The sequence below is a fragment of the Heterocephalus glaber genome, unplaced genomic scaffold, assembly GCF_053883595.1.
Source record: "Heterocephalus glaber isolate CG9 unplaced genomic scaffold, H.glaber_assembly_v1.0 deba00000943, whole genome shotgun sequence".
Lineage (NCBI taxonomy): Eukaryota > Metazoa > Chordata > Mammalia > Rodentia > Bathyergidae > Heterocephalus > Heterocephalus glaber.
This window is the reverse complement of record NW_028258175.1, coordinates 461,757-489,472: the sequence shown is the minus strand read 5'-3', so window position 1 is coordinate 489,472 and position 27,716 is coordinate 461,757. Positions and strand designations below refer to the sequence as shown.

The 27,716-nt window shown below is 42.2% G+C and overlaps 1 protein-coding gene across 14 annotated transcripts; it reads right to left on the bottom strand.

Annotated features, from left to right (window-relative positions):
- Positions 1–247: 247 nt before the first annotated feature.
- Positions 248–27,688, bottom strand: LOC101721043 (epsin-2-like). 14 transcript variants are annotated; one of them, XR_015450425.1, is made up of 6 exons: positions 27,499–27,688; positions 23,767–27,299; positions 10,862–10,940; positions 9,015–9,124; positions 7,415–7,575; positions 248–4,833 (listed from the first exon to the last, which is right to left on the bottom strand). XR_015450425.1 is itself a non-coding variant. In XM_087208976.1 (5 exons), the coding sequence occupies exons 1-3, from the start codon at positions 24,191–24,193 to the stop codon at positions 9,121–9,123; spliced, it is 510 nt and encodes a 169-aa protein (XP_087065102.1). In that variant the 5' UTR covers positions 24,194–24,393; the 3' UTR covers positions 248–4,833; positions 7,415–7,575; positions 9,015–9,120. The 14 variants fall into 14 exon arrangements, 11 of the variants coding, with proteins under 11 accessions (XP_087065102.1, XP_087065096.1, XP_087065095.1 ...); XR_015450426.1 differs by lacking the exon at positions 27,499–27,688 and having other exon boundaries at positions 26,638–26,773; XR_015450424.1 differs by lacking the exon at positions 27,499–27,688 and having other exon boundaries at positions 248–7,168; positions 23,767–24,393.
- Between the last annotated feature and the right edge of the window lie 28 nt (positions 27,689–27,716).

Sequence of the window (27,716 nt, the reverse complement as noted above, 5' to 3'; positions counted from 1 at the left end):
GGCTGGAAACCTCCAAGACCAGGCAGGGATTGCATCTGCTTTATTCCCTTTTGCAGAAGAAGCACCCAGCGTGGGACCTGATGTGAAACGGTTGTTCTGAATAGGAACTCAATTAGTGCTTGAACCCTGTTATGTTCATTAATCTTTAGAAATGCCTTTTCAGAACTGCAGTATAACAGGGCACGTCTAGCTTTCATCAAAGGGTAATGTACCTAATATGAACTTTATAAAAGAAAAATGAGGATGATGCATTTTTTTCTTTATTAGTATATGTTTGCAGCACATATTTACATTCATCTTAGAGAGTAGGCACATGTACTTAACATATATTAATTCTTTTTATTCTCCTACCTTCCCTTCCCTCTCTTCCTCCTCCCTCCATCTCTAGATACCTTTCCCATTTGCAAAAGATCTATGAGTAAGTACATTCTCAAGAAAGGGCTTTAATATTCCCACTGTGTCTTGGGTCCGAACTGAACGCTAGCTTTCCATTTAACCAGTTTCCTCCTCCTCTTCTCTGCCCTTCCTTTTCCTCATTGGATGTCAAATGTTAATATAGTACTGCTAAATTATTCCTGAGCCCTCACTGAGCTATAAGGAATTCGTCCTACATTTGTTTGTTCCCAGTTAGACTTGGAATTACCATGAAGACAAGGCCTTAAATTTACCTGGTTCAGGCACTCTGGGAGGCTGAGGCAAGAACAATGCAAATTTAAACCCAGCTTGGGCAATTTAGTGACTTAGTAAGAACTTGTCCCCCAAAAAAGGCCTTTGGCTCTATGGGTGTAGCTCAGTGCTACAGCCCTGGGTTCAATTCCCAGTACCCCAAAACCCAAAAAAACTTCCTCCCCGAATAATTTCCTCAAATTCCCTCCCTACTTAGGTATCACTATGGCTCCTGGAGAAAACAGAAATGAAGAAGGGTATTTTTACTTTAAAAGTTTCTAGGCTCCCTTTCTCCCCCACAGCCCCCTCAGAGGTTTGCCGGTCATTGTCAGTTTGCTGGGAATTCGGTCCTTTGTTCTCAGCTTGGAAGCTCCTGCGGGAGCTTCTCTTGCCTGGAGTTGGTGAATGTCCCAGGGCTGTTACTATCCTCTGCCCCTGTTGCCACCCTGTGGCTCATTTGCCCAAATTTACCGACACTTAGGTTAGTCTGTGCTTTTCTAGGCTGATCATGATTTTGTCTACCAGAGTATATGCAGCACAGTTCTTGTACCTGCCATGTTTCATAAGTTTTCTCTCACACAGTTAGTTAATTGGATTGCCGCCAAAGCTTCCTGTTTCCAGGGAAGAACAAACTCAGCAGTTCTTAGGTAAACTTCAGTCTGCTGCATCCCAACTCTGTCAGACATACTTCAGAGATGCTGGACCCTTAGTTTGAAGCCAGTGTTGAAGCCATTTTTAAGAGTGGACTCAGAGGGAGAGAGATGTAGCCTTATTATCTGAACTGGATTAAAATGTACCAGATTTGAGAAACTTCTGTTATTATTAGGCTTTTCAGTTATGGGAAATAGCAAATCTTCCATTTGTAAAAATGAACCAAGATGTGGTTTTAAGTTTTAATTTACTGCTAAAGGTTTTTCCCTGAAACTATAGCTCTTCTCCAAACCTTTACCAGGAAATTTCTGATTTGTTCCTCATGTTCCCTATATCCATGTTTTGTTGAGTATATATATATTTTTGTAGATAGGCTAGATTAATGAATTAAACTTAATGGGCACTTGAAGTGAAGGGATTTAGTATTTGTTAAAGTTAATCAAATAAATTATACATTCGGATATAGCCCAAATTGCAAAAGATTTAATGGTTTAGTTTTTGTTTTTTATTTTCTTCCATTTCATAATATTGTAATGTTACACATCAAAATAAATCTATCGCCCACAACCTGATTTCTCTCAAATCTCTGTCTGATGCCGAGGACAAGAGTTTTGGCTATGCCAGCCACATTCGCACAGTAGGCTTGGATGGCCTCCTGACTGGTAGGAGCCAACAGAAGGCTGCTTTTAACCCAGGACAGAGTTTGAAGTGATGACTCCCGTGTAAAACTTTTATCTAACACCCTACAAGCTTTATGCACAAGGCCAGCTAGTATAAAAGGGACCCTAAAATGGTGACTTGTTAATCTCATATTTTCTAAACCAGTATTTTGCAACTAGCAAATGTTGATTATTGAAGAGACACTTGAAGGCCTTTATGTGAGTTAAATGTGACTGTCAGCTTGGTTGGCTTGGGAGCCACCTAGAGGATCAGTGAAACACATTTCTGGTGTGGAGGCGTGGCCTCGGGTAGTGTGTCTGGTTCCTGGCCCCTTCCCTTCCTCTCTGGCACTGCTTCCCTGCCCTGCTTCCTGGCCACTGTGAGGTGAACAACCTTCCTCTGTGAAGCCCCTCTGTCATATTTCTGCCTTAGAGCCAGCTGACTATGGAATAAATCCCCTAAAACTATGAGCCAAATCAAACCTCTCCTCCTTTAAGGTGTAGATGTTGGGTATTGTGAGCCAGTGATAAAAGCTGATAATACATACACTGTACTTATTCCTGTTGCTACTGAAAATTTTATGTGACCACCTGGCAATTTGTTTTTCATTGCCTTTCTTTGTTTATCACTATAGAAATAACCATAGTCATTGAATGACAGACACTTTCATGGTCACTTTATCTTAGCAAACTTCCAAGTTTGTCTACATTGTATCATGGAGGATAACAACGATAAAAGAAACATGAGTGTTAGCATAAAAATTTGAAGTAGTTCCTTCTTTCAAGTGATATTTGAGTGTCTACTATGAGTCAGGCCTGTGCCAGAGTTTCTGCTAGAGGCTCAGAGAGGCAGAAATGTCACCAGCCATTCACTGGTTCACAAATAATGCTATTTAAACAGTTAACACACCCAGTATGATATTAGAATTTGGAAAAGTTTTCAATGGAGGTGGGGATTATATGGTAAGTAGGATAAATTTGGGAGACATAAAAGGGAAAAGGGCATTCTGAGTGGATGAGAAAAATAAAGGCTGTGCAAAGGCACAGAGGTGTGAAAGGCCATGGCCAGTGATGCTGTACAGACAGTGAAGCCTAGCTGAGCAGTCATGTGTCCCTTGCTGAGGCCTCTTGACCCTGCTCTGTTGGGGAAGGGTAGGGCCAGGCGTGGATCCGGGAGGTTGACACTGGATTTAGTAGTGGAGTCTGGGACTTGACAGAAGAATCCAGCTGATAAGCTGTATGGACAATGAACTGGAATGCAAAGATTGGAAGCAGAAGAGGTCAATTAGGAGTCTTGCAATAATCCAGGTAAACGATGACAAGGATTTGTACCTAAGACAGTGGAACTGAGAAGCTTCTCAGAAGTAGGACAAATGGGACGTGGTGCCTGATGGGACTTGCGTCCAGGGTGCAGTGCTATGGGAGAAAGGCAGTTCTGGTAGCTAGACGGGTGATGCTACGAAGGACTTCTGGGTAGTTTGAATTTTCATTAGTTAACATTTTTTCCACTCTACTAGCACCTTGTTTGGACAACCAATGAACAATTTTAAAAATACTTTTAAAAAAATGAGTATATTAATTAAATAATCATGAGTATATTAATTAAAAAATCATGAGTAATATTTATGCCTGTTATTGAGACATCATTTATTACCTCATCCTTAACAACAGTGTTCCCATATTTCACTAACATATGTTTTCCTACCACCTGCTTAAATCCTTTACTCTGGTTTAACCCTAAACTGTGAAGTTTAAGGAAAAGGAAAGAGAAGGATGGGGAGGCAAAAACTTCAGAAGGAAGTATGGAGCCCTCACGGTGGCACACACTTGTAACCCCAGCACTCTGGGAGGCTGAGGCAGGAGAATCACAAGTTTGAACTAAGCTTGTGTAACTTAGCAACCTAGTGAGACCTTGTTTCCAAAAAAGGGGGGGTATAGGTCAATGTGAACACTGCCCTGGGTTCAATTCCCAATACCACACACACACGCATGCACGGATGCATACATGCACGTATGGGTAGAGGGAGGAAATGGATGGTTGATGCACAAATCTACCTGTGAAGCTACAAAAAGTTTCGCCTAGGACTGCACCACATTGGTTCTCTGGTGTTCGGCAAGATCAGATTTCTGGTTGAAGCCCTTCCCACTTGGAGACACTGGTAGGGCTTCTCTCCAGGGTGTCTCATGGTGGGAAGGAGCTTGCTGCTCCCTTCAAAGCCATGCCCACAGTGGCCCCAACAGCAGGGCTGCTCTGTATGATGAGTCCTCATGCTGACTGAGAGCAGGCTGTGCCTAAATCACTGCACAAGCTCATGCTTTGATAGCTTCTGGGCCCCATCACTCCAGCCTCCTGTGCTGCTTGCTCAGTGGGTGGTGTGGTGTTTCCTGTCCACCTCTGAGCCTCCCAGACCGGCAATCGGGATCTCCAGGTCTCCCACAGCCATTTCCTTGAGGGTAAGTGCTGCTGGTTGATAGGGAGATTCTTGATTGAACCCCTCAGCCTCTTTCCATGCACAGGTATGGCTTTCTTCTAGTTCAGTCAGGGAGGCACTCTGGGTAAAGTGCTCTGTACCCTCAGAGCAGGCACACGGCTGATCACCTTCTGGGTGCACTGATGTCAGAGGAGCTTGGTCGAGAACCTCTTCCTACGTGCAGAACAGGTAAACTTGCCAGCCATGGATGCTTCTGGTTCTCTGTGGAGAGTGAACTTGCAGCCTGGACCTGCTATGAGTTCTTGAGGTAGAGAGTGGAGGAGGAGGAAGGGCTGATGAATAATGGAGAGGTACAGTGCATTAAAGAGGATGAAGGGCTGAAGTGAAGAATCTGGGGGATAAAGAGTGTGACTGGAGGTGGGAGACTGAGGAGGGCGATGAGGCAGGATAGAAGAAATAAAGATAGATTAAAAAGAGACAAAGAAAATTGGAATTTTAAAATTGTATTTTTAAGAAAAACTGTGGCCTTGGGACACAAGCCCAGTTTAAATATTTTCCTCCACTCCTTCCAAGACAATAACCCTGGGAAATTCCTTTCCACTTGCATTTTTCACCTGTGAATAGACCTTCTCTTCTCACCTATAAACTGTGCTTCTTTTCACAGACGTCCATCCTCAAGAAAACCGTATTAGTGGGCAGCATATTTCACCTTCAAACACATGCACTTTATCACTGCCTGCCAGACGGGTTACCTAGCAGTCGGAACACACATCCGAGACCACTCAATTTAAGACACTCCCAAGACCCTGACAGACATATCGGGCTCCTGATCATAGCGCACCTCTCTCTCTCTCTCTCTTTCTCCCCCCCTCTCGGGCCTGCAGTTTCTTTGAGTGTGTGCTTTGAAGTTTCTGCCTATTAAGTCCCTTTATGCCTATTAATGATGCACCCTGAAAATTCTTTTCCCAATGGGAGTCAATGAACCTCTAACTTAATTCTATGGGAAGGGTGGGGGTTAAGAACCTCCCAGGCCCTGTCTGGTGATAGCGGGAGGCAGAATCAGCATGGCAGCTGAGGGGCAGGATAAAGGAAGGGAGGCTGGAAATGAAAGGAGGACCCAGGGCTTCTGGTGGGCTGGATATAGGGGGGGCCGCTGTGGCCAGAGTCCTGAAGTGACGGATGGGGCTTGTGTCAAGCAATGTGGCAGCTGACCTTGGTGTGGAGGCTGAAGCTCTCCCCGTGTTGCCTGCACCCTTGAGGCTCCTCCCATGTATGCAGGCCAGGGGCTGGGTGAGCAACCTCTTCTGGCTAAAGCTGTATCCACAGTTGTGAGGCACAGAGGTTGGGGTGGGGTAATCCAGTTGAGCCAGTGGGAGTGACTTATCAGTCATAGAAGACCCAGAACACATACGAAGAACAAGAATCCAAGAAGACTGTGCAAGTCCCAAACCCTGTAGGAGGGACCAATCCAAAAGTACTATCTTCAGTTCTTCACTTACACCTGGCGTGAAACTAAGCCGGCCTTTGATAGGACAGTTTAGATCTGACATCATGCCGAGGAATGTGAGATATAAACAGCACCCCCCCCCATTAACCTTGTGGCCACCCTGAACTTTCTCAGGAGCCCACTCTGCAGAGTGTATTTATTTTCCACCCTCCATAAATGTAAATCCTTAATAAATATAAATCCTTTTCCACATGTCCTTGTCCAACTCTGTTCAGGATATGAAGAATCCCTAAAAAAAAATCTTTAGGACACAAAAACTAGTAGCAGTTGGAACAGGAGAAGGGATGCTCACCTGTGTGAACTCTGGTAGCATGCCAGTGTCAACCAGTCTCCAGAGACTCCTTGTACTGGGGACAGACACAGGGCTTCATCCCTGGTGAGCCAGCAGCAGAGCTGACTAAAGCCCTTGCCACGCTCACCACAGATGGAAGGTTTCTCCCCAGAGGATTCACTGGTGCTTAATGGGGTGGGAGCTTTCACAGAAGGTTGTGTCCACACTCAGGACAAGGATAGGGGTCTCTGGCCAGTGTGAAACCTGTGCTGGATGAGGGGTGCACTCTGAGCAAAGTCTTTCCCATAGGCCCCACACGTAGGGCATATCCCATTGGTGACTCTGCTGGTGCTAGAGCAGGTTGGAACTTGGGTGAAACATTTTCCACAGTTAAGACAGGAGTAAGAAATCCCACCGCATGACTTTAACATGACAGGTCAGGGAGTAACTGCCTGAAGCTCCTGTCACAATTAGTGCAGCTTCAGTCTCTCACCAGGCCCAGGTTTCCTGTAGCCAGGGAGTTCACGGTCTCTGAATGGTTCCAGCTCCCAATCCTTGAGAGGTTGTCCTGAGATTTCCCTACTTTATGATTCTGTGTAATGCCATCTGAAAGTGTTTTAAAAAATTCTTTGAGTTTAGAAATAGTTAACACTGTTCCTGGGCATATCCCTTTATTATAGACAGCTAAGTTAGATGGAAATTAACAGGTAATCAGACAGGGATTGGGCCCTTAAGGAAGTCAGTGCAAAAGATAAAAACATCAAAATTGTGGCTGGTGGTAACATCCGAAGAGGGCCAGGCCTTGAGACAGAGATACGAAAGCCAGGCCTGCAAGCCTCCCTAGAGATCAACAGCAACTTGAGATCACACTGTAATCAGCACCACTGGTCCACCGACACCAGGTAGGCAGCAGATGGCCAGGTGGATGACCAGAACGTCTCTTCCCATCGTCTCATCCCTCTCCTAGAATGCTTCTGTTTTCCTGCATGAGAAGTCATACATAAGCTAACGATGCTAGCCATACACCCTTGCTATGTGCACCATTTCCTTATTGGATCAATATTGGCTAAGCGACTATGTTTGTGATCCTATTGGTTGATTATAATTTGACCCACATTGTGATTTTGCTGTACAAAATATTCTTGCATAAAGAATCTCTGTGGTAACCCACTCTCAGGACCCCCCCAGTCTCAGGAATTTTCTCTCAGTAAACCTTCCCTATACTAACCTCTTTTATTCTCAAAATTCATTCTTTGATATTTGGAAGACAAACACTTTAGCACATCTGACATCTGGCAGGATGGGAGTTATTTTTCTCCGTCACATCTTGATGTTCTCTATGATGGAGGACTTCCTCTTGAATAAGTGTTCCCTCGTTGTTCCTGCTTTCTGTGGAAGAAAATGGAAATTTCAGATTCTTGCATCATAAGCCTCTGCAGAGAGGGTGAGAGAGTAAACTACAAAAGGCGGTTTTGCAGAAAAACTACAAAGGAGATTTTGCCCAGCAAGACCCTGTCTCACAATATAAATAATTAAATAGGCTGGAAATTTATTTCATGTTACATCTAAAATAAAAATTTTACAATGAAAAAAATTTAAATCTATTGATTATCATTTTTTTTTTTTTTGGTACCAGGGATCGAACTCGGGTCCTTGCGCTTGCCTGCAAGCGACGGAACCACTGAGCTAAATCCCTGGCCCACTATTTTTTTTTTTGAGACAGGGTCTTGCTTTGTAGTTTAGGCTGGCAATGAACTCACTATGTAGCCCAGGCTGGCCTTGAACTCTCAGCGATCCTCCTGCCTCTGCCTCCCGAGTGCTGCGATCACAAGTGTGAGCCACCATGCCCCGCTTACCATTTTTTTTTTTGGTACCAGGGGTCGAACTCAGGACCTCACACTTGCCAGGCAGGCGCTGTAATGCTGAGCTACATCCACGACCACGATGACCATCTTCTTAATGGTAAGATTTATTTAAAAATATTAACCAAGCTTTTTAATGGCCTTGGACATTTGTCATCTTAACATATTCTGCCAGCTTGAACTACCAGCAGTATATACAGGTCTGTCTCATTGGGTGGCTTGTACCACTGGTGGTACAAACAGATCTAATTACTTTTGTCTTTTTACTAATAAGAAGCTACCCAATGGGACAGTCACACATGTACCATTAATTGTTTAAGCTGCCTGGCAGTGAGACATATGAGTTATAGCCCCATAGTGAATGTGTTACATTTGAAGGAAAGTGTAGTAAGGAAGGATGATTCAAATTAGATGGAGTATCCAAACATAAATCATCAAAAAAGAGTTAACTTCAGAAAAACGTTATTGCTCTGTTGGTTAAGGTGATTAGTAGAAGGGAGCTGCTAAGAGTAAGAAAATAAATAATTTGTCACAAATCATAATGGAAAACCTAACTTTTAAAAGAGTATACATAAGTTTGTAATTTAAAAGCTCAATAACCAAATCATACAAGAGTCTGTAATAGAACTAGTGAATATTCCAGTGGCTTATATGTAAGTGTGCTAGTTTAAATCTATTTTTAGATGTATTAAATCTACCAGTCTGCATTTTCCATTAACTGGAAATGAGGACTTTGGGACAGAGACTGTTGGCCACTCTGAACTCCAAGGCTTAGCCCTTGGTTGTCTCCCTGGACTGCTTCTATTTGTGCTTTACCTCATGGCTCTGTTCATATCTGGCCCATATCTCAGGCCCTGACCTTCCACTTGAGCTCCAAGCTTGCAACTCATGCTGCCACCCAGGTATTTTTCCCCCTAATGCCCTATCATCACTTCAAATTTAATATCCCTATTAGAAAAAACTGACCCCAGTTTCATTTTTATCAGTGGTACCAGTTTTCATTCTTCTTGACATCTAAGGCTGAAACAGTGGAGATTCTTTTGATCCATCCTCCTTCCTTTCCTAGGAGCGATCACCTAGAAGTGATGCACTGTAATCAGTTATCAGGAAAATGCAAATTTCCACAATGGGTACCCCTGTGTATCCAACAGAATGACTAAAATAAAATAGACCAACATTACCAAGTGTGGCTGAGGATGTAGAGCAACTGCAACTCTCATACATTGCTGGGGAAATACAAACTGCTCTGGCCAGTTTGGAAAATTGTTTCACAGTTTGTTAATAGTGAATTAAATGTACATGTACCATGTGATTTAAAAAGTCTAGTCCTAGATATTAACCCAAGAGAAATGGAAATATATGTTCTACAGGACTTAATAAACATGCACAGCAGCTTTATTCATAATAGGCATGTGCTGAAAACAATCTGTCTTAGACACTTTCCTGTCATTGGACACAATACCTGCTACAACTTAAAATGGGAGAGGTAAATTTTGGCTCACGGTTCTTAGAAGATTCAGTCCATAATCAGCTGGCTCTGGTGGAGGACCGCTGCTCACATATGGCAGCCAGGAAGCAGAGAGAAAGGGAGGAGCTGGAGGAAGATACATCCTTCCAGATCATGCTCCCTGAGACCCCCCTCCTCTGTCCAGACCCTGCTTTCCAACAGTGCATTCAGCTCTCAACTCTTCAGCGCATCAACCCACTGATGAATACACCACTCCCATGATCCAATCACCTTCCTAAAGCCCCATCTCTGAACATGTGAGCCTTATAGGGTACATTCTAGATCTAAACCATAACACAATCTAGATGTTCATCAGTGGGTGAAGGGATAAACAAACTGTGAGACACCAATAGAATATCACTCAGCAACAAAAAGGAGCAACTATTGTTACATGCAGCAAATGGATGACTCTCAAAATTATATTAAAGTAGCAAATCCAGGCACAAAAAGAGCACATAAGGTACTATTCCATTAGAATGAAATTCTATAATAGGCAAAACTAATTTATAGGGCCAGAAAGCAGATCAATGGTTATCTAGGCCTGGGTGTGGTACAAAGCAGCTGACTACTAAGTGGCCTTAGACAACTTTGAGAAATAATGGGAATGTTTTGTATCTTGAGTAGGATGGTGATTACAACATTATATGCATTCATCAAAAATTATCAAACTGTGCACTGAAAATGCATGCACTTTATATGTAACATACTTCAAAAGGCTGTTAGTATGGATGTTATACTTTTCTGAGATGTAAAGGGTAGACAGGAGTATTAGTGCTAACTAGTCAAGTATTTTGAAAATATTTTATTAAGTTATAAATGACACAGGAAGTGACCACATCTAGAGAAGATGGTGATTATGGTGTGAGTTTTGCCACTAACAAAACTTTGAATCAGTCATGCCTTGCCTGAGCCTCATTTGGCTCTTGTAAGATTAAGGAGAATCTATATAGCTAATAGAGGAGGGTTGTAGTAGTTCTAAAAAAGCAACAATTCTTACAGAGTTGAAAAAACCCCCTCAGAATTCTTGCTAGAAACTCAGGCACCTGTACATGAGTACAAAACAATCCCAGAAACACCATTCCTCAAAGCAAAGAATTGAAAACAACCTAAATCTTCATCAACTGTCAAATGGATATATAGAATAAATGGTATTTCTAAAGAAACAAGACAATACATACAGTCTAGTTTTATTTCTGTAAGGTCCAAAACTCACAATATGTTGTTTAGAAATCCACATACAAATGAAAAACTATAAAGACAAGTGTGATGGTTAATCTTAATTGTTGCTGGGCATGGTGGTACACACCTGCAAACCCAGTACTTGGTAGGATGAGGCAGGAGGATCACCGGCAGTTCAAGGCCATTCTGGACAACACAGTGAGATCCTATCTCAAAAAACAAAACAAAAAAACAAATCTTGATTGTCAACTTGACTTGAGATCCACTTAGGGGACTAGTAAGGCACACTTTTGGGTGTGTCTGAGTGGGTCATGGGGCAGTGGGTCATGGCCTTCGGGACTATATCTGGTTGCTGGCCCCTTCTTCTGGCTCTTTCTGCTCCTGGCTATTATAAGGTGAGTAGCTCTCCTCTGCCATGTCCCTCCAACATGATGTTTCTCCATGAGCTAAAATAAATCCTTCCTCCTTTGTGTACGTCATGTATTTTATTCTATCACCAGTTAGCATAGGCCCTTGTGCTAAGAGATCATAGAAATTAAAACTAAGGCGGGCCAGTGATTTAGCTCAGTGGTTCAGCCACCTGTCTCGTAAGCACAAGGACCTAAGTTCAAACCCTGGTACCAAAAAAAAAAAAAAAATTGCATACCTTTTGGGCCGGGGATTTAGCTCACTGGTTCTGCCGCCTGCCTTGCAAGTGTGAGGACCCAAGTTCGATCCCCGGTACCAAAACCAAAAAAAAAAATAAATAAATAAATAAATAAAAATAACTTAAAACTGAGGCAACAGCACAAATTTACAGGTAGAAGATTTAATTGGAAAGATTATTATAGGAAAGAAACAAAGATGGCTGTCCCATAAACAGGCCTAGGGAAAAGACAGAGAAATTAGCTACTCCACAGAGACAGTGGCTTACAAAGAATACATTTCGTTTTTATGGCGTTTCAAAAGAATGTTATTAATTATTCATGCTTTTTTTCCAAAAGGGGTAGGGATTTCTGGACAGGGTGAAGTCTTGTTTTTGCACAGGTATATTTGCACATGACCCAAAATGTGGTTGAGATTTTATTATGTAAAGGCATAGCGGAGGTATAATGAAATTTAGGACATATCAGCCCGCTGCAGACAGGCAGGTCTGTGCATGCCCTACCGAGGTCCTGAGTCACGCGGAAGACGCCCAATCAGCCCGCTGCAGACAGGCAGCCACCTGATTCCACATTACCAAGGCGCAGAGGACGCCAGACCACCAGACCAAGGTACTGAGTCCCACTGTTCCCGGCCCAGGGGTGGGGGCTTCTGAGCCGTTGTCCCACTGCTCCTGGTCCAGAGGAAGGGGCTTCCCAGTCACCATCCCTCCCGCTGCTCCCAGCCCAGAGGAAAGGGCTTTTGGGCCACCTTCTGTCCCGCTGCTCCTGGCCCAGAGGAAGGGGCTTCCAGGCCACCATCCCACTGCTCCTGGTCCAGAGGAAGGGGTTTCCCAGCCACCAGCCCTCCAGCTGCTCCCAGCCCACAGGAAAGGGCTTTTGGGTCACCATCCCTACCGCTGCTCCCGGCCCCTCCCACCTCACCCAGCTCAGAGGAGGTAATCCGTGCAGGAGCTAACAGCCCCCCGCCCCAGTCGAAATGAGAAAACACATAAATAAGTCTCAAAACCAGACTTCCAGATCACCTACAGCAACCCCAAAGGGAAATGAGATGGAACCCTCTGATACTCAACCACCTGGACCCACTGAACTGGCAACAAAAGGGGATCTGGAAAAAGTGAAATCAGAAATAATTTCTCAGATAACAGGAGAAATTGTGCCCTTAGTGCAAGACATGATTAATAAATCTAGAGAGGAGCTGAGGAACATGATGGAATCCCAACAGAAGAAACAAATGGAATCCATAAAACAGATGCAAATAGATTTCCAGGACATGAAAAACTCCACTGAAAGTCTACACAGCAGAATGAGCCAGTGTGAGGACAGAATTTCAGATATAGAAGATAAGATTGCAATTAGTGACCAGGAAAAGAAAAATTGCTTCAAAATTATAAGGGAACATGAGAAATCAATCCAGCAGCTGCTAGATGATGCAAAAAAGAATAACATAAGACTGATTGCGCTCAATGAAGAAACAGGAGAGAGTGCAGATGACATAAAAAAATCTCTTCACAGAAATAATGGCAGAAAACTTCCCAAGCAGGGGAAAAGAGCTTGACATACAGATAAGTGAGGCATATAGGACTCCAAATAGCCTTGATCAAAAACAATCTACACATAGGCATATAATTGTTAAGATTCCAGAAACACAACAGAAGAACAAAGTTCTCCAAGCAGTCAGAGAAAAGAAACAAATCACATACAAAGGAAAGCCCATCAGAATCACAGCAGACTTCTCAACACAAACCATCAAGGCAAGAAGAGCTTGGAGTGACATATTCCAAGCCCTAAAAGAAAACAGCCTCCAACCCAGATTGATGTACCCTGCAAAACTATCTTTCAAAATGGATGGAGAAATAAGATACTTTCATGACAAAGAGCACCTTAGGAACTTCGTGAATACCAAACCAGCACTCCAAAGAATTTTACACAATAGCCTAGGAACAGACATGGAGGATCACAACCCCAGGAAGCAAAGCAGAATGAACCCATCTGGCATGGCAAGAAATTAAATGTAAAGGGGGAGAACCCAACAAAAAGAAAAAGTCATGGCCATGACAAGTCAATACGTTTCAGTTATAACCATCAATGTTAATGGTCTCAATTCACCAATCAAAAGAAATAGACTGGCAGAATGGGTCAAGAAGCAAAATCCAACAATATGCTGCACATAAGAAACACACTTAATTCAAAAGGAAACTCATAGACTGAAAGTTAAAGGGTGGAAAACAATACTGCATGCGACAGGAACCCGAAAAAAAGCAGGAGTAGCTATCCTCTTGGCACATCAAGTAGATTTCAAACCAACACTAATTAAGAGAGATGAAGAAGGACACTACATCCTTGTAAAAGGAAGAATCCAAGAGGAAGAGATGACAATCATAAATATCTATGCACCAAACACTAGTGCACCCAACTATATAAAACAAATACTAATGGACATGAAAAGCCATATATGCACTAATACAATTGTAGTGGGGGACCTCAACACCCCACTGTCACAAATAGATAGATCAACTAGACTAAAAATAAGCAATGAAATACTAGAACTCAATCGAACTCTTGAACAAATGAATTTAACAGATGTTTACAGAGTCTTCCACCCCACAAAATCAGAATACACATTCTTCTCAGCTGCACATGGGTCATTCTCCAAAACAGACCACATACTCACACATAGAACATGTTTAAGTAAGTGCAAAGGAATTGAAGTTATCCCCTGTATATTATCAGACCATAGTGCGATGAAATTGGAGATCCATAGAAAAGAAACTCAAAAAATTTCATAAGCACGTGGAAATTGAACAACACACTTCTGAAAAACCAATGGGTCACAGAGGAAATTAAAGAAGAAATCAGACAGTTCCTTCAATTAAATGACAATGACAATAAAACATATCGGAATCTATGGGACACAATGAAAGCAGTCTTACAAGGGAAATTCATAGCAGTGAATACGCATATTAGGAAAACAGAACGAGCCCAATTAAACCACCTGATGCTGAACCTCAAGCTTCTAGAAAAAGAAGAGCAGGACAACCCCAAAGCTCATACAAGGGAAGAAATTATAAAGATCAGAGGAGAAATCAATGCAATGGAGACTAAGAGAACGATACAAAAAATCAATGAAGCCAAGAGTTGGTTCTTTGAAAGAATCAACAAAATTGATAAACCTTTAGTCAACCTTGTCAGAAAAAGGAAAGAAAAGGCCCAAATCCATGCAATTAGGAATGAAAAGGGTGAAACTACAACAGACCCAGCAAAAATCCAGATGATCATCAATACCTACTTCCAGAACCTATATACCAATAAGATGGACAACACAGAAGAAATGGACAGGTTCCTAGATACATATGAATTACCAAAATTGAATGAAGAAGACCTAAAAATTCTGAACAACCCAATATCAACCAATGAAATTGAAAACGTAATTAAAAACTTATCACCTAAGAAAAGCCCGGGCCCTGATGGCTTCACTGCTGAATTCTACAAGACATTTAGAGAGGAACTGCTGCCGCTACTGTTTAAACTCTTCAGTGAAATTGAAAGGGAAACAATACTCCCAAATTCATTCATGGAAGCAAGCATCACCATGATCCCCAAAGCAGAGAAAGACCCAACTGAAAAAGAGAACTATAGACCAATCTCACTAATGAACATAGATGCAAAACTCCTTAATAAGATACTGGCAAACAGAATGCAGAAGACCATCAAGAAGATCATACACCCTGATCAAGTGGGATTCATCCCAGGGATGCAGGGATGGTTCAATATACGAAAATCAATTAATGTAATACACTATATCAATAGAGCCAAGGACAAAAACCATATGATTATCTCCATAGACACAGAAAAAGCATTGGACAAAATCCAACATGCATTTATGATAAAAACTGTACAAAAAATTGGAATAGATGGTCTCTACCTCAAACTGATAGAAGCCATCTATGAAAAACCAACAGCCAATATCCTACTAAATGGTCAAAAACTGAAATCCTTCACACTCAAATCAGGAACAAGACAAGGATGTCCACTATCACCACTCTTGTTCAATATAGTTCTGGAAACATTAGCCACGGCAATTAGACAAGAGAAAGAAATAAAAGGAATAAAGATAGGAAATGAAGAAGTCAAATTGTCATTATTTGCAGATGACATGATACTCTATAAAGAAGACCCCAAGAACTCCACCAAAAGTCTTCTAGACTTAATAACCAAATTCAGTCAAGTAGCTGGTTACAAGGTCAACACACAAAAATCAATAGCCTTCCTCTACACCAATGACAGACTCACTGAGAGAGAAATAGGGCAAATAATTCCTTTCACAATAGCATCCAAAAAACTGAAATACCTAGGAATCATCCTAACAAAAGAAATCAAAGACCTCTTCTCTGAAAACTATGGCACTCTGAAAAGAGAGATTGAAGATGATATCAGAAAATGGACAGACATCCCCTGCTCCTGGGTAGGAAGGATTAATATAGTGAAAATGGTCATACTTCCAAAGCTGCTATATAGATTTAATGCAATTCCAGTTGAGATCCCAGCAGCATACTTCATAGACCTCGAGAAAACAATCCAAAAATTCATTTGGAATAAGAAGAGACCCAGAATAGCAAAAGCAATTCTAGGTAACAGAGACATGGCAGGGGGTATCACAATCCCCAACCTGCAACTATACTACAAAGCTACTGTGATAAAAACAGCATGGTACTGGCAAAGAAACAGGCTTGAGGACCAGGGGAACAGATTAGAAGATGGAGAAACAACGCCAGACACACTCAGCCATCTCATCTTCAATAAAGGAGCCAAACACCCTCACTGGAGGAAAGATAGCCTCTTTAATAAATGGTGCTGGAAAAATTGGGCTTCAACTTGCCAAAGATTAAAACTAGACCTGTATCTCTCACCATGCACTCAACTAAAATCAAAATGGATTAAAGATCTAAATATTAAAATAGAAACTCTGAACCAGTTGGAACAGAGGTTAGGTAGAACCCTTGAAGACATCGGTGTAGGAAAAGGTTTTATGAACAAAACCTCAGTTGCCCATGAACTAGCACAAACAATCAACAAATGGGATCTCTTCTTATTAAAAAGCTTCTGCACAGCAAGAGAAACCACCACCAGTGTGAAGAGACAATCCACAATGTGGGAAAAAATCTTCACCTGCTCTTCCTCAGACAAAGGTCTATTATCTCGAATCTATAAAGAACTTAAAAAGATCAGACCTCCCAAATTTAAAGACCCAATCCAAAAATGGGCATCTGAAATGAACAGACATTCTCAGACAAAGAAGTAGAAATAGCAAATAAATACATGAAAAAATGTTCAACGTCACTGGTCATTCGAGAGATGCAAATGAAAACAACACTGAGATTCCACTTCACTGCAGAAAGAATGGTTGCTATCATGAAATCAACCAATAACAAATGCTGGTGGGGCTGTGGGGAAAGAGGAACCCTGCTCCACTGCTGGTGGGAGTGTAGACTGGTGCAAGCACTGTGGAAATCAGTATGGAGATACCTCAAAGAACTAGGACTGGAAATCCCATTTGACCCCGCTATTCCACTGCTAGGGATCTTCCTCAAAGAATTAAAAGAATCATACCACAGTGATATATGTGCACCCATGTTCATAGCAGTGCAGTTTGTAATAGCTAAAACTTGGAAACAGCCCAAATGCCCATCAACTGGAGACTGGATAAAGAAAATGTGGTTTTTTAAAATAAAATAGAGTACTACTCAGCCATAAAAAATGAGAAATTAGAGACATTTATAGCTAAGTGGATGCACATTGAGGCAAGACTCTTAAGTGAAATAAATAGGACACAGATGTGTAAATACCGAATAGTTTCTCTGGTGTGAGAAACTGAAAGTGTAAATAAGGACTAAATGTATAATAGGTCATGTGAAATAGGAAGAAAAGGGGCAAAGGGGAAGGAAGTGGGAGGACTAGGGGAAAGGATAGAAGGGAATGGGATTAATATGAGAAAATGGAAAAATAGGAACAAAATTTTTGTAAATCGGGAGGGCTGGAGGGGTTGAAGGGAGGGCTGGGCAAGGGTGAAAAACAAGAACCAAGAGAGACTATGTAAAGGTGCAAATTTCCAATGATGAATGTCATTATATTGTATACCTAAAATGTACCAATTATTAGAATGAATAATCGAAAATGTAAAATAGGAATAAAAGGTCCAAAGGGGTAGGGGTAGTGGGAGGCACAGGGGAAAGGAAAGAAGGGAAAGGAAAAAATGGTGAGAAATGGAAAAAATGGAAATAAAGTCTTTGTAAATAGGGAAGGGTGGAGGGCGTGAAGGGAGGGCTAGGAATGGGGAAAAAATAAGAACCAAGATGCATTATATAAAGGTTCAATTCCCAATGAGAAATGTAATTGTGTTGTATACCTACAATGTACCAATAAAAGAATTTAATACAAAAAAAACCCAGGAAATTTAGGACAAGCTCTCTGTCAGATCTGTCAATATCTTTGTATCAGTCTCATCCAGTTTGTTCATGCATTCCACCCCCTTTCTGTACTAGGGATTGAACCCATGGCCTTCACACTGAGCTACATTTGCAGCCTTTTCAATTTTGAGACAAAGTCACAGTAAGTCACTAGTTTGCTTGTGTGGGGTTTGAACTTGAGATCCTCTTGTCTCAGCCTCCCAGAGTGTTGGAATTTTAGGTTTGCACTATCACTTCTGGCTCTCATTTGCTTATCTCAAGGTCTATAGTAGCTCATCCCCTTGCCTAACAGACAGCTTGAGCCCCACCCCCATCAAATTGCCGAAAGTCGCAGCCACCTGGTTTTTCTTTCTCAAGCTGCCACTTCAAAGTCTTGCCGATGCACACCCTGTCTGAGTCCCTGTGATACAACAAGCAATTATCACGACTTTCAGAAGGGTTTGTAGCCGAGGGGGGCTTGCTCAACATTTCTTTCCCTGCAGAGTGGTAATTATTCTTGAAATCCACACATGGATTTATGTACTTCTTTTGTTTGGCTTAGCACAAGGTAAGTTTATTACATGGCTATGGAGGGTAACAACCAAAAATCAAAGTGTGGACCAGGATCGTGCTTCTTCTGAAGCCCATAGGGGAGGCTCCGTCTTTGCTTCTTCTAATTTCTTGTGTTCCATGGGAGCCTTGACACTCATTGCCCCAATCTCTACCCCTGGCATCACACATTCTCTCTGTTGTCTCTTTTAAACATTAAAATGTTTATTAGCACATGTTCACAGTACATAATCTTAATTATTTTATCTCCCCTCCTTCCCCCTCCCTCCATCTTGGTCCCCTTTCCATTTGTAAAAGATCTATCTTCTTGTTTCCTATTATCTATATTTTATTTTGCTCTTTATTTATACTTTGGGTTTCTCACATAAGAGAAACCATGTGATGTTTGTACTTGTGTGTCTGATTTAAGTCACCTAACATTATTGTCTCAAGGTGCAACCATTTTCCTACAAATGATTCAAATTTATCCTTCCTTGTGGCAGTGTAGTACTCCATTAGGTATAAATACATTTTCTTTATCCATTCACCTGTTCATGCACATATAAACCATGTCACTGATTTAGCTATTAGTTGTGCTGCTATAAACATGGTGTACATGTTATCACTGTAATATGCATGTAATATAAGATCTTTAAACTCTCTCAGGAAGATGCCTAGAATAATAGCTGGGTTGAAAGGAATTTCTTTTAGTTTTTTTGAAGAATCTCTATACTGATGCCCATAGTGGTTATACTAGTTTATATTCACACCAAGCTTATAGAAAGGTTCCTTTTGTCCTGCAGCCTTTGTTATTATTTGACTTCTTGGTGATGCTCATTCTTTCTGGAGTAAGATGGAACCTCAGTGTTGTTTTAATTTGCCTTTCTCAAATGGCCAGACATGCTGAACATTTTTATATATTTATTGGTCATTTATATTCCTTCTTCTGAGACTTGTCTATTCATTTCAGTTGCTCATTTTTAGAACTGGATCTTTTATTTGGGGGAGGATCTAATTTTATTGAGCTCTTTATATATTCTAGATATTAGTACCCTGAGAGTAGCTGGCAAAAATTTTTCTCACATCTTTCACTCTGTTGGTGTTTCCTTTGCTATGCAGAAATATTTTAATTTGATATGATCCCATTTGTTGGTTTTTGGTATTATTTCTTGTGTAACTGTTCTGCCCAGGAAGTCCTTGCCTATGCCTATGTCTTCAAGTTTTTTACTTATTTTATCTTCCAGCAGATTGTTTCTCTTTTAACATTTAGATCTTTGATCCATTTTGGTTTTAGTTTAGTACATGGTGAGAGATATGGGTCTAGATACAATCTTCTGTAGGTAGATGACCAGTTTTCCCAGCACTATTTGTTAAAGAGCCTATCTTTCATCAAGTATATGTTTTTGGCCCTTTTATCAAAGATCAAATAGCTGAATGTGCCAGGAGTTGTTTCTGCATCCTCTAGCTCTGTTCCACTGATCCATATGTCTGGTTTTTTTGTTGTTATTTTTTGTTTTTTGTTTTTGCCAATACCATGCTGTTTAAATCACTGTAGCTTTGTACTAGTAAAACTTGAAGTCTTGGATTGTGATACCTCCTACTTTGCTTGTTACTCAAGATTACTTTTGCTATTTTGAGTCTTTTCTGGTTCCACATGTGTTTTAAGATTGCTTTCCATAGTTCTGTGAGAATTGCGATTGGTATTTTGATTGGGATTGCATTAAATTTGTGTTATCAATTTTGGAAGAATGGCCATTTTGAAAATATTGGTTTGGCCTATCCAGGAAGAGGGGACATTTCCCCATTTTCTGATATTCTCTTCAATCTCCTTTTTAAGAATTTTCATTGTAGAAGTCTTCACTTGGTTAGGTTAACTCCTTAGTATTTTTATTGGTGCTATTGTGAATGGTATTTTTTTCTTAATTTTTCTCAGTAAATTCATTATAGAGAAAAGGAACACTATTAATTTTTGTATGTTGATTTTGGTACCAGGGATTGAACTCTGGACCTTCCACTTGTGAGGCAGGCACCGGAACAGAGCTAAATCCCCAGCCCTGCATGTTGATTTTGTATCCTACTACACTAGTGAATCTGGTTATTAATGCTGGGAGTTTTTTGGTAGAATTTTTTGTGTCTTCTATGTAGAGTGATAGGGAAAAAGTTTTAGACAGCTTAGTAGATTAAATATTAAAGTAACTGTAAAAGCAAAATAGGTAATGCACCCCTTTAAGACTTGATTCCCTCCCCCCCCCGCCCCCCCCCTTGCTCTTGTTGTTTAAAGTGATGGTTATATGACTCTTCGATCTGTTGCTTTACTATAGGTAACATCTTAACTCTGAAAAACAAAGCTCCAATGCTTGGGCAAATTTGTAATATATGTGTTTTAACTGTCATGTGTTTATGGCTGTAACCATTAACAGAAAGCATCTGTGTTTAACCACTAAACAGGAACTGGAATTTTACTTACTCAACAAAGACCACTAGGGATGAGATAATGACCAAAAAGGGTATAAAGGGAAAGTAGAACAAACATCGGGCATACACTGACCAGACCAGTTTCTGGTGGTCCTGCCTGCTTGCAAGTAAACTTTTATTATTTTACCCAAATTCTGTGTCTCTGTGTATTTCTTTCTGCAATTTCCAGAACAAGAGGATTGCGTCATCTGCAAATAGTAATTTGACTTTTTCTTTTCCTATACTTATCCTTTTTATTTCTTTCTCTTGCCTGATTGCTCTGGCTATCGTTTTGAGAACTATATTGAACAGGAGTGGTGACAGTGGACATCCTTGTCTTATTCCTGATTTTAGAGGGAAAACTTTTTAGCTTTTCCCAATTTAATATGTTTAATATGTTAAGTATTGGTTTGTCATAAATGGCTTTCATCATATTGATAAGGTCCTTCTATACCTATTCAGTGTTTTGATTTTTAAATCATGAATGAATGTTGGACTGTCAAAGGCTTTTCTACATCAATTAATATGATCATGTGATTTTTGTCCTTGCTTGTATTTATGTGATGTACTATATTTATTGATTTGCATATTTTGAACCACCTCTGCATCTTTGGGATGAATACTACTTGATCATGATGTATAATCTTCTTGATAATTTGTTGCATTTTGTTTGCCAGTATCTTTTTGAGGATTTCTGCATCTATGTTCATTAAAGAGGTTGGCCTGAGAGTTGGGCGTGGTGGCACATGCCTGTAATCTCAGCACTTGGAAGGCTGAGGCAGGAGGATTGCCGTGAGTTTGAGGACATCCTGGGCTATATAGTGAGAACCTGTCTCAAAACACACAAAGAAAAACTTGCACACAGGCAGCCCAATACGCAGAGAATGTATGCACAGCCTGATACCATGGAGACACAAGAAAAAAAAAACCCAAACCAAAACCAAAAACATTGTGGGGACTGCAAAGGGATTGGCCTGTAGTTTTAGTTTTTGGTTGGATTCTTTTCTGGTTTTAGAATTTGGGTAATGCTAGTTTCCAGAAATGACTTTGGGAGTACTCCTTCCAATTTCATTAAAAAATTTGAGGAGTAATGATGTGAGATCTTCTCCAAAGTTCTTGTAGAATTCAGTAGTGAACCCATTGGGACTTGAGGTTTTCTTAGTTGGTAGTCTTTTTTTTTTTTTCTTTCTCTGCTTCAATTTCATTGCCTGTTATTGGATTAGTCTGGATTTTTAAAAATACTTCTGGGTTCAGTTTTGGTAATTCATACATATCTAGGAATTTATGCATTTCTTTTGAATTCTCCAATTTTTAAAGTACAGGTTCTCAAAGTAGTTACTAATAATCTGGATTTCAGTGGTGTCCATTGTGACTTTACCTTTTTCATTTCTAATTGCACTGAACTGCTTTTATTAGGGGTAAAATTGGCTAAGGGTTTGCCCATTTTCTTTATTCTTTCAAAGAAACAACTCTGAGTCACTGATCCTTTTAATCTTTTTTTTGGTCTGAATTTCACTAATTTCTGCTATGATCTTTATAATTTCCTTCCTTGTACTAGCTTGGATTTGAATTGTTCTTGTTTTTCTAGGATCTTGAGGCACATTTTTAGGTTATTTATTTGGGCTCATTCTGTTTTCCTAATGTGAGCATTCATGGTTATAAATTTCCCTAAAAATATATTCCAGTCTCTTAAGCAATTACATATTATTTAAAGAGTAGACATATGAGTGAATATGAGTGAATTTGGACCCCATCTCACTTTCATATTTTAAAAAATTGACTCAGTTGGATCATAGACCTAAATATAAGAACTAAAACTATAAAATACTTAGAATCATCATGACCAATGTTTTCTTAGATATGTCATCAAAAGTGCTAGCAATAAAAGTATGTATAAACTGGTTTCCACCAAAACTGAAACCTTCTGTGCTCCAAAGCACATCAATAAAAAGGTGAAAAGACACCCCACCTCCCATGAGTATGGACTGGATTTAGTGACTTCCTTTAGCCAAGAGAATGCAGGAGAAGAAATAAGATGTTACTTCCAGTGTTTGCCTACAGAAGGACTGTAGCTTCCACTGGGGTGCTCTTACTCTTTCAATTGCTTGTTGGGACGCCAGCTCCTAGGTTTGCAAAGTGCTATACGGAGAGGCCTACAAAGCAAAGAAAGTTTCTGGCCACCAGCCAGGGTTGACCTGCTAACAGCTCCCAGTTGAGCCTTGATAGAATTGTGGCCTTGGTTGACACCTCAAATGCAGCCAGAGGCACCCAGCTAAGCTCAGCCCAAATGCCTGACCCACAGAAATTATGAGATAATGTTTATTGTTTTAATTCTCTTAGGATAAATGAGATGGGGCCATTTCTTAACTGGCTGTGTATTTCCTAATGACCAGTGAGGTAAAGGAAACATGGGGATCTTCTGTGGCAGGGTTGCCACAGTAAGTAACAGGTACTGGGAGAAAAAGTGTTTTTTTTTTTTTCCAGTAGAAAAACATTTAATATGAGATTAAAGAAACAAGATAAGCAAGAAAGAGCATTCATTTTCTTTGGGCTACCAGAGTCAGCTCCGCACTGTTTGAGCAGCAGGACAATCTTTTTGCTGGCAGAACTTCTCAGCAGGAAAATGGTAAGACCTGCCTTAGCATCCATCTCCTGAGGACCCAGGAAGCCATGGGCCACTCTTCCCAGATGCACAAAGGAGACCCACAGAGCACCCAAGGAACTCAAAGCCTGTTAGTGACCATATTTCAGTTCAGACCAAGGGCATGGTTGTCTGGGTTGGCAAAGCTAAGAATCTAGAACAGTCAGGCCCTGAGGTAATCACCACTCCCTCGGCCTCAGGGTGCACATGGCACCATACTACCTACCTCCCTCTCCCCTGCTGCCACATCTGTACAAGGTGACCAATCAGAAAAGGGGCAGGGAGCACTTTGATTACTCACTGCCATGAGAGGAGCCTGGTGATCCCCCGGCCTTGCCGTACTCCTGCTCTGAGTAGCTGGTAGACAAGTTGGACTGACTGGAGCCACAGCCAAAGGTGATTTGGTTGCTGCCCATGCCAGTGGCCACCTGGGCCATGCGCTCTTTGGTTTTGAGAGCCTGGGCCCGCTCAGCCTTCAGTCGCCCCCCATCCTTGAGAAGGGCCACCAGTTGCTTTGACTTCTCATGCACATTGATTCTCTGGTCCTTGCCATCACAGTCAATGTACTGGAAATCCTTCAGAGTCTGCATGGCGAAGATGTTCTCACGGCACTGCTGGGCCACACGCTCGGAGCCTGCCGTAATGAGGTAGTCCAGCACGGTTGGTGCTTTGTACACATGCCACCAGTTCTTGCCGTGATCACGGAGCAGCTTCCACACCATGCTCATGATCTCTGAGAAAGCCACCACACTCTAGGCCAGGTCAGTAATCTCGGTCATCAGAGTTGGACGGACCCCATGGGTCACTGGGGGTGGCTTCCCAGACTTTAATTTCAGCCTCTGACTAATCATTCACAATGTTTTTCATCTGCCATCTGATAGACGAAGTTGTCGTTTTTATTTTCTTTGCTACAAATGTAAAGCCCTTTAAAGAAAGAACGTCCTGTCCTCAGTAAGTCCCCACCCTGTGAAGGTCCAGTTTCTGCAATTAAGCTGGGATAAGAGCCCTGAAGTTGTTTACTCCTCTGGAGCCTCAGATCCAAGAAGCCAGCCAGCCATGACCTCCACTCTGCCGCTCCAACATGGGTGCGAGGCTGTGGCCACCGGCAGCACCGAAGTGACTGGGGATACCCGAGCCCCTGGAGCAGCCGCTGCCGCTGCGTCTGGCTCCACTTGACACCCACTGAAAAAGTGTTTTTTAAACATGAAATTAAACCATGTCTTTCTTTCTATGTTGGGGCCTTGGCAGCTGAAGCTGATAATGATGTTGGCTCGCTGGAATTGGTCTAGACTGAGATTTTCAAAACTGTGTGGACTACTCAGGTTGACTAGGCTTTCCTATGTACTACCTAGTCATTCCCCTGGTATCTGTTCCAGTCCCTAGTACCATCTCCCGGTTTCATCTCCATGTGGTGACCATGACCTCTGAACCCTGGCCTCTCATTCTCCAGCAATAACTATGTACAGAAGAAGGGTGCCAACATCCCAAAAGCCAGCCTTCAGCTTGCTTGCAGTAAATTCATTCTAGATTCTTGCAAATATTATACTAGCCTTGAGGGCTGGGGTTGAACTCAGTGGTAGAACGAGCTTAGCATGTGCAAATCCTGGGTTCCATGCTCAACACACACACTCCCCATTATACTTATCCCGCCTATTATACTTAACTCTGGCCTCATTTTCAAAATTTCCCATTGTAATGTAAAATGAGCTTGGTGGAAAGACGGTGTGAAACAAACTCATCTTCACCTTTTACCCAAACCCAGGTTCCTGGAAGACTCTGAGGAGCTATTTTATTTATTTATTTTTTGCAGTACCAGGGATTGAACTCAGGACCTTGTGCTTCCAAGGTAGACGCGGCACCACTGAGCTAAATCCCCAGCCCCTGAGGAGCTATTCTGCTTCCAAGGAAGGTGTTGTGATTTATATCTAATATCCCTCCAAAGCCTCATGACCACAGAGGTAGGGCTTTGGGGAGGTGACTGGATCATGGGTACTATACTCACTGATGGTTAGTCCACTCATGAGTTTACAGCTAAATTTATTGTTAAGGGGTGGGGTCTGGTTGGAAGTGGTGGGTAACTACAGAAGCATGACCTGTGATCTCCTTCCTTGGTCAATGCCCTCTTAGCCCTGTCAGGCTGATGCCTCCTGCCAGGCTAGCCACTCATATTGGATATTCTCTTCACTCTGCTAGGACTCTGAAGCACTGCTTTGGCCCACTGTCTTACCTCTCATTGCAGATACCTATCTTGCTGTCTGCTCCTAGACACCTTGTTCTAATTGTTCAGGCAGGGAAGAAAAAAAATCAGGAGTGGAAAGGGAACATATCTCCTTTGAAGAATATTTTTCCTAATTTGCTACTGGCTTAGAAATCAGATTCACTAATTCATTCATTTATTCTTTCATGATACAGAGTTTTTTATGGGTATGAGGGCTTTCCTGGTGAGCTGAGTATATGAGCTTGAGGACCTGTACTTGGAGAACTGTTTTTTAAACATCCAGAGGCCTCTTTTGCTTCACTCCTGGAGCATATAGCATGCTTCAGATCATGAACTCTGGGTTCATATTGTTTAAGTTTGAACCTCAGCTCTACCTCCAGGAAGTTATTGTCTGTGTTTCAGGTTTCTGTCTGTCAAATAGAGATAATACAGTACTTACTCGACAGGATGCTGTAAAGATTACATAAATGAATTAGTTTTTAAACACTTAAATAAGTCGATTATGGTGGTGCATGCCTGTAATCCCAACACTTCGGAGGCTGAGGCAGGAAGACTGCCATGAGTTTGAGGCCAGCCTAGGCTACATGTTGAGTTAAAGGCCAGCCTGCACTACAAAGTGATATCCTGCCTCAAAAAAAGGAAAAAAACATGTGTGAACATCCTTCCTCAATGGCAAATGCAAGGTGCATGTTCAGTCCCCAACAACTAGGCACAAATAAATTTTCATTTTTTCCCTCTATTGATGTGGGAAAGACCCGGGGGGAACTTAGGAGGGAAGGCACTGAGGAAGGGGAAAGGACAGATGACAAATATGGGGACTTTACCCCTGCCTGGAAAGGCTACAAATCATCCCTGAACTCGAGGTCTCTGGGTCCTTTTCGTTCACCCTTGGCACGACCACCCTATCCTCAACAGTAAAGATGTGATTAGAGATCTTTCAATGGGGTTACACACCTCAGGGCTTACATAACAGTCCCAGGTTCAAATTCTCTGGTCCCTCTGCCAGAACACAAGTTCCTCTTGCTCCCTTCTGGAGGTGAAGAATGCTCACTTTTCAACTTCCTGCCACCACCTTGCTCAGAGGGGCTTGGTCCCCAGACCCTGACTTACACAAGTACTACAGGACCAGCAGCATTTCCCAGGCGGCTGGCTACCCTGGCCATATCAAGAAGGAGTGCTCAGGCGGCACAACTTCGCAATCCAGGGACAATGGGGTGAGGGCGGTGTCCTGCGAATCCCGATGTCCCGTTCTCCTGCAGATCTGCTCTGTCCAGATTCTCTCTAGCCACTTCCGGCGCCGTGAATTGCACTGCTGGTTGGGTGCGCCCCATTTTCTAGATGCCAGCCACTCCGCTCACAAGCACAACCAGACCAAAGGACACTCAGGACCTAGAGGTCCAGCTCCGGAAACGGAAAGGTCCACATGCCCAGGACACTCTAGGAAGCGGCAGTGAACATCCTCGGTAGGTTTAACTCTCTCATTCACCTGGCCGGGCAAGAGGTCCCCAATCCGCAGCCGCTGTCAGGAACTTGACAATGTCCGCCTACCGCGGGGTTTAGGGGTCCGCCAGCTCGTACTTCGGGACCTCGACTGATCCAGGGGTCGCCAAGTTAGTCTGAAGGAAAAAAAGATGGTCGTTGCCAAGGACATGCCGGAGGCGGAGTAGCCAGGTCACCTAGAGCGGCACGGTACGAAAACCCCATGATAGGAGGTCTGGGTTCTCTGAGGCACCAAGCCAACTCCTAGGCAGGGGAAGTTACCCATTCATTTTAAACAGGTTCGACTTAGCGCAGACTACATATCCCAGCACGCACCGCACGCGCCTCTCGGGCTCACACGTCGCTTAGATGACTACCAATCCCTAAGTGCCCGACACTGCCAGAACCACGGTTCCGGAATCGAGAACGGCAACTTCCGACTCCGTGATAACTGCGGCTGCGCCAGTTAAGGGCCGTCGGAAAGGAGCAGCTTGGCCACGCCTCTCTCTTACTGTTCCGCTCTCAGATAAGCCGCGAGAGGCGGGGCGGAACCT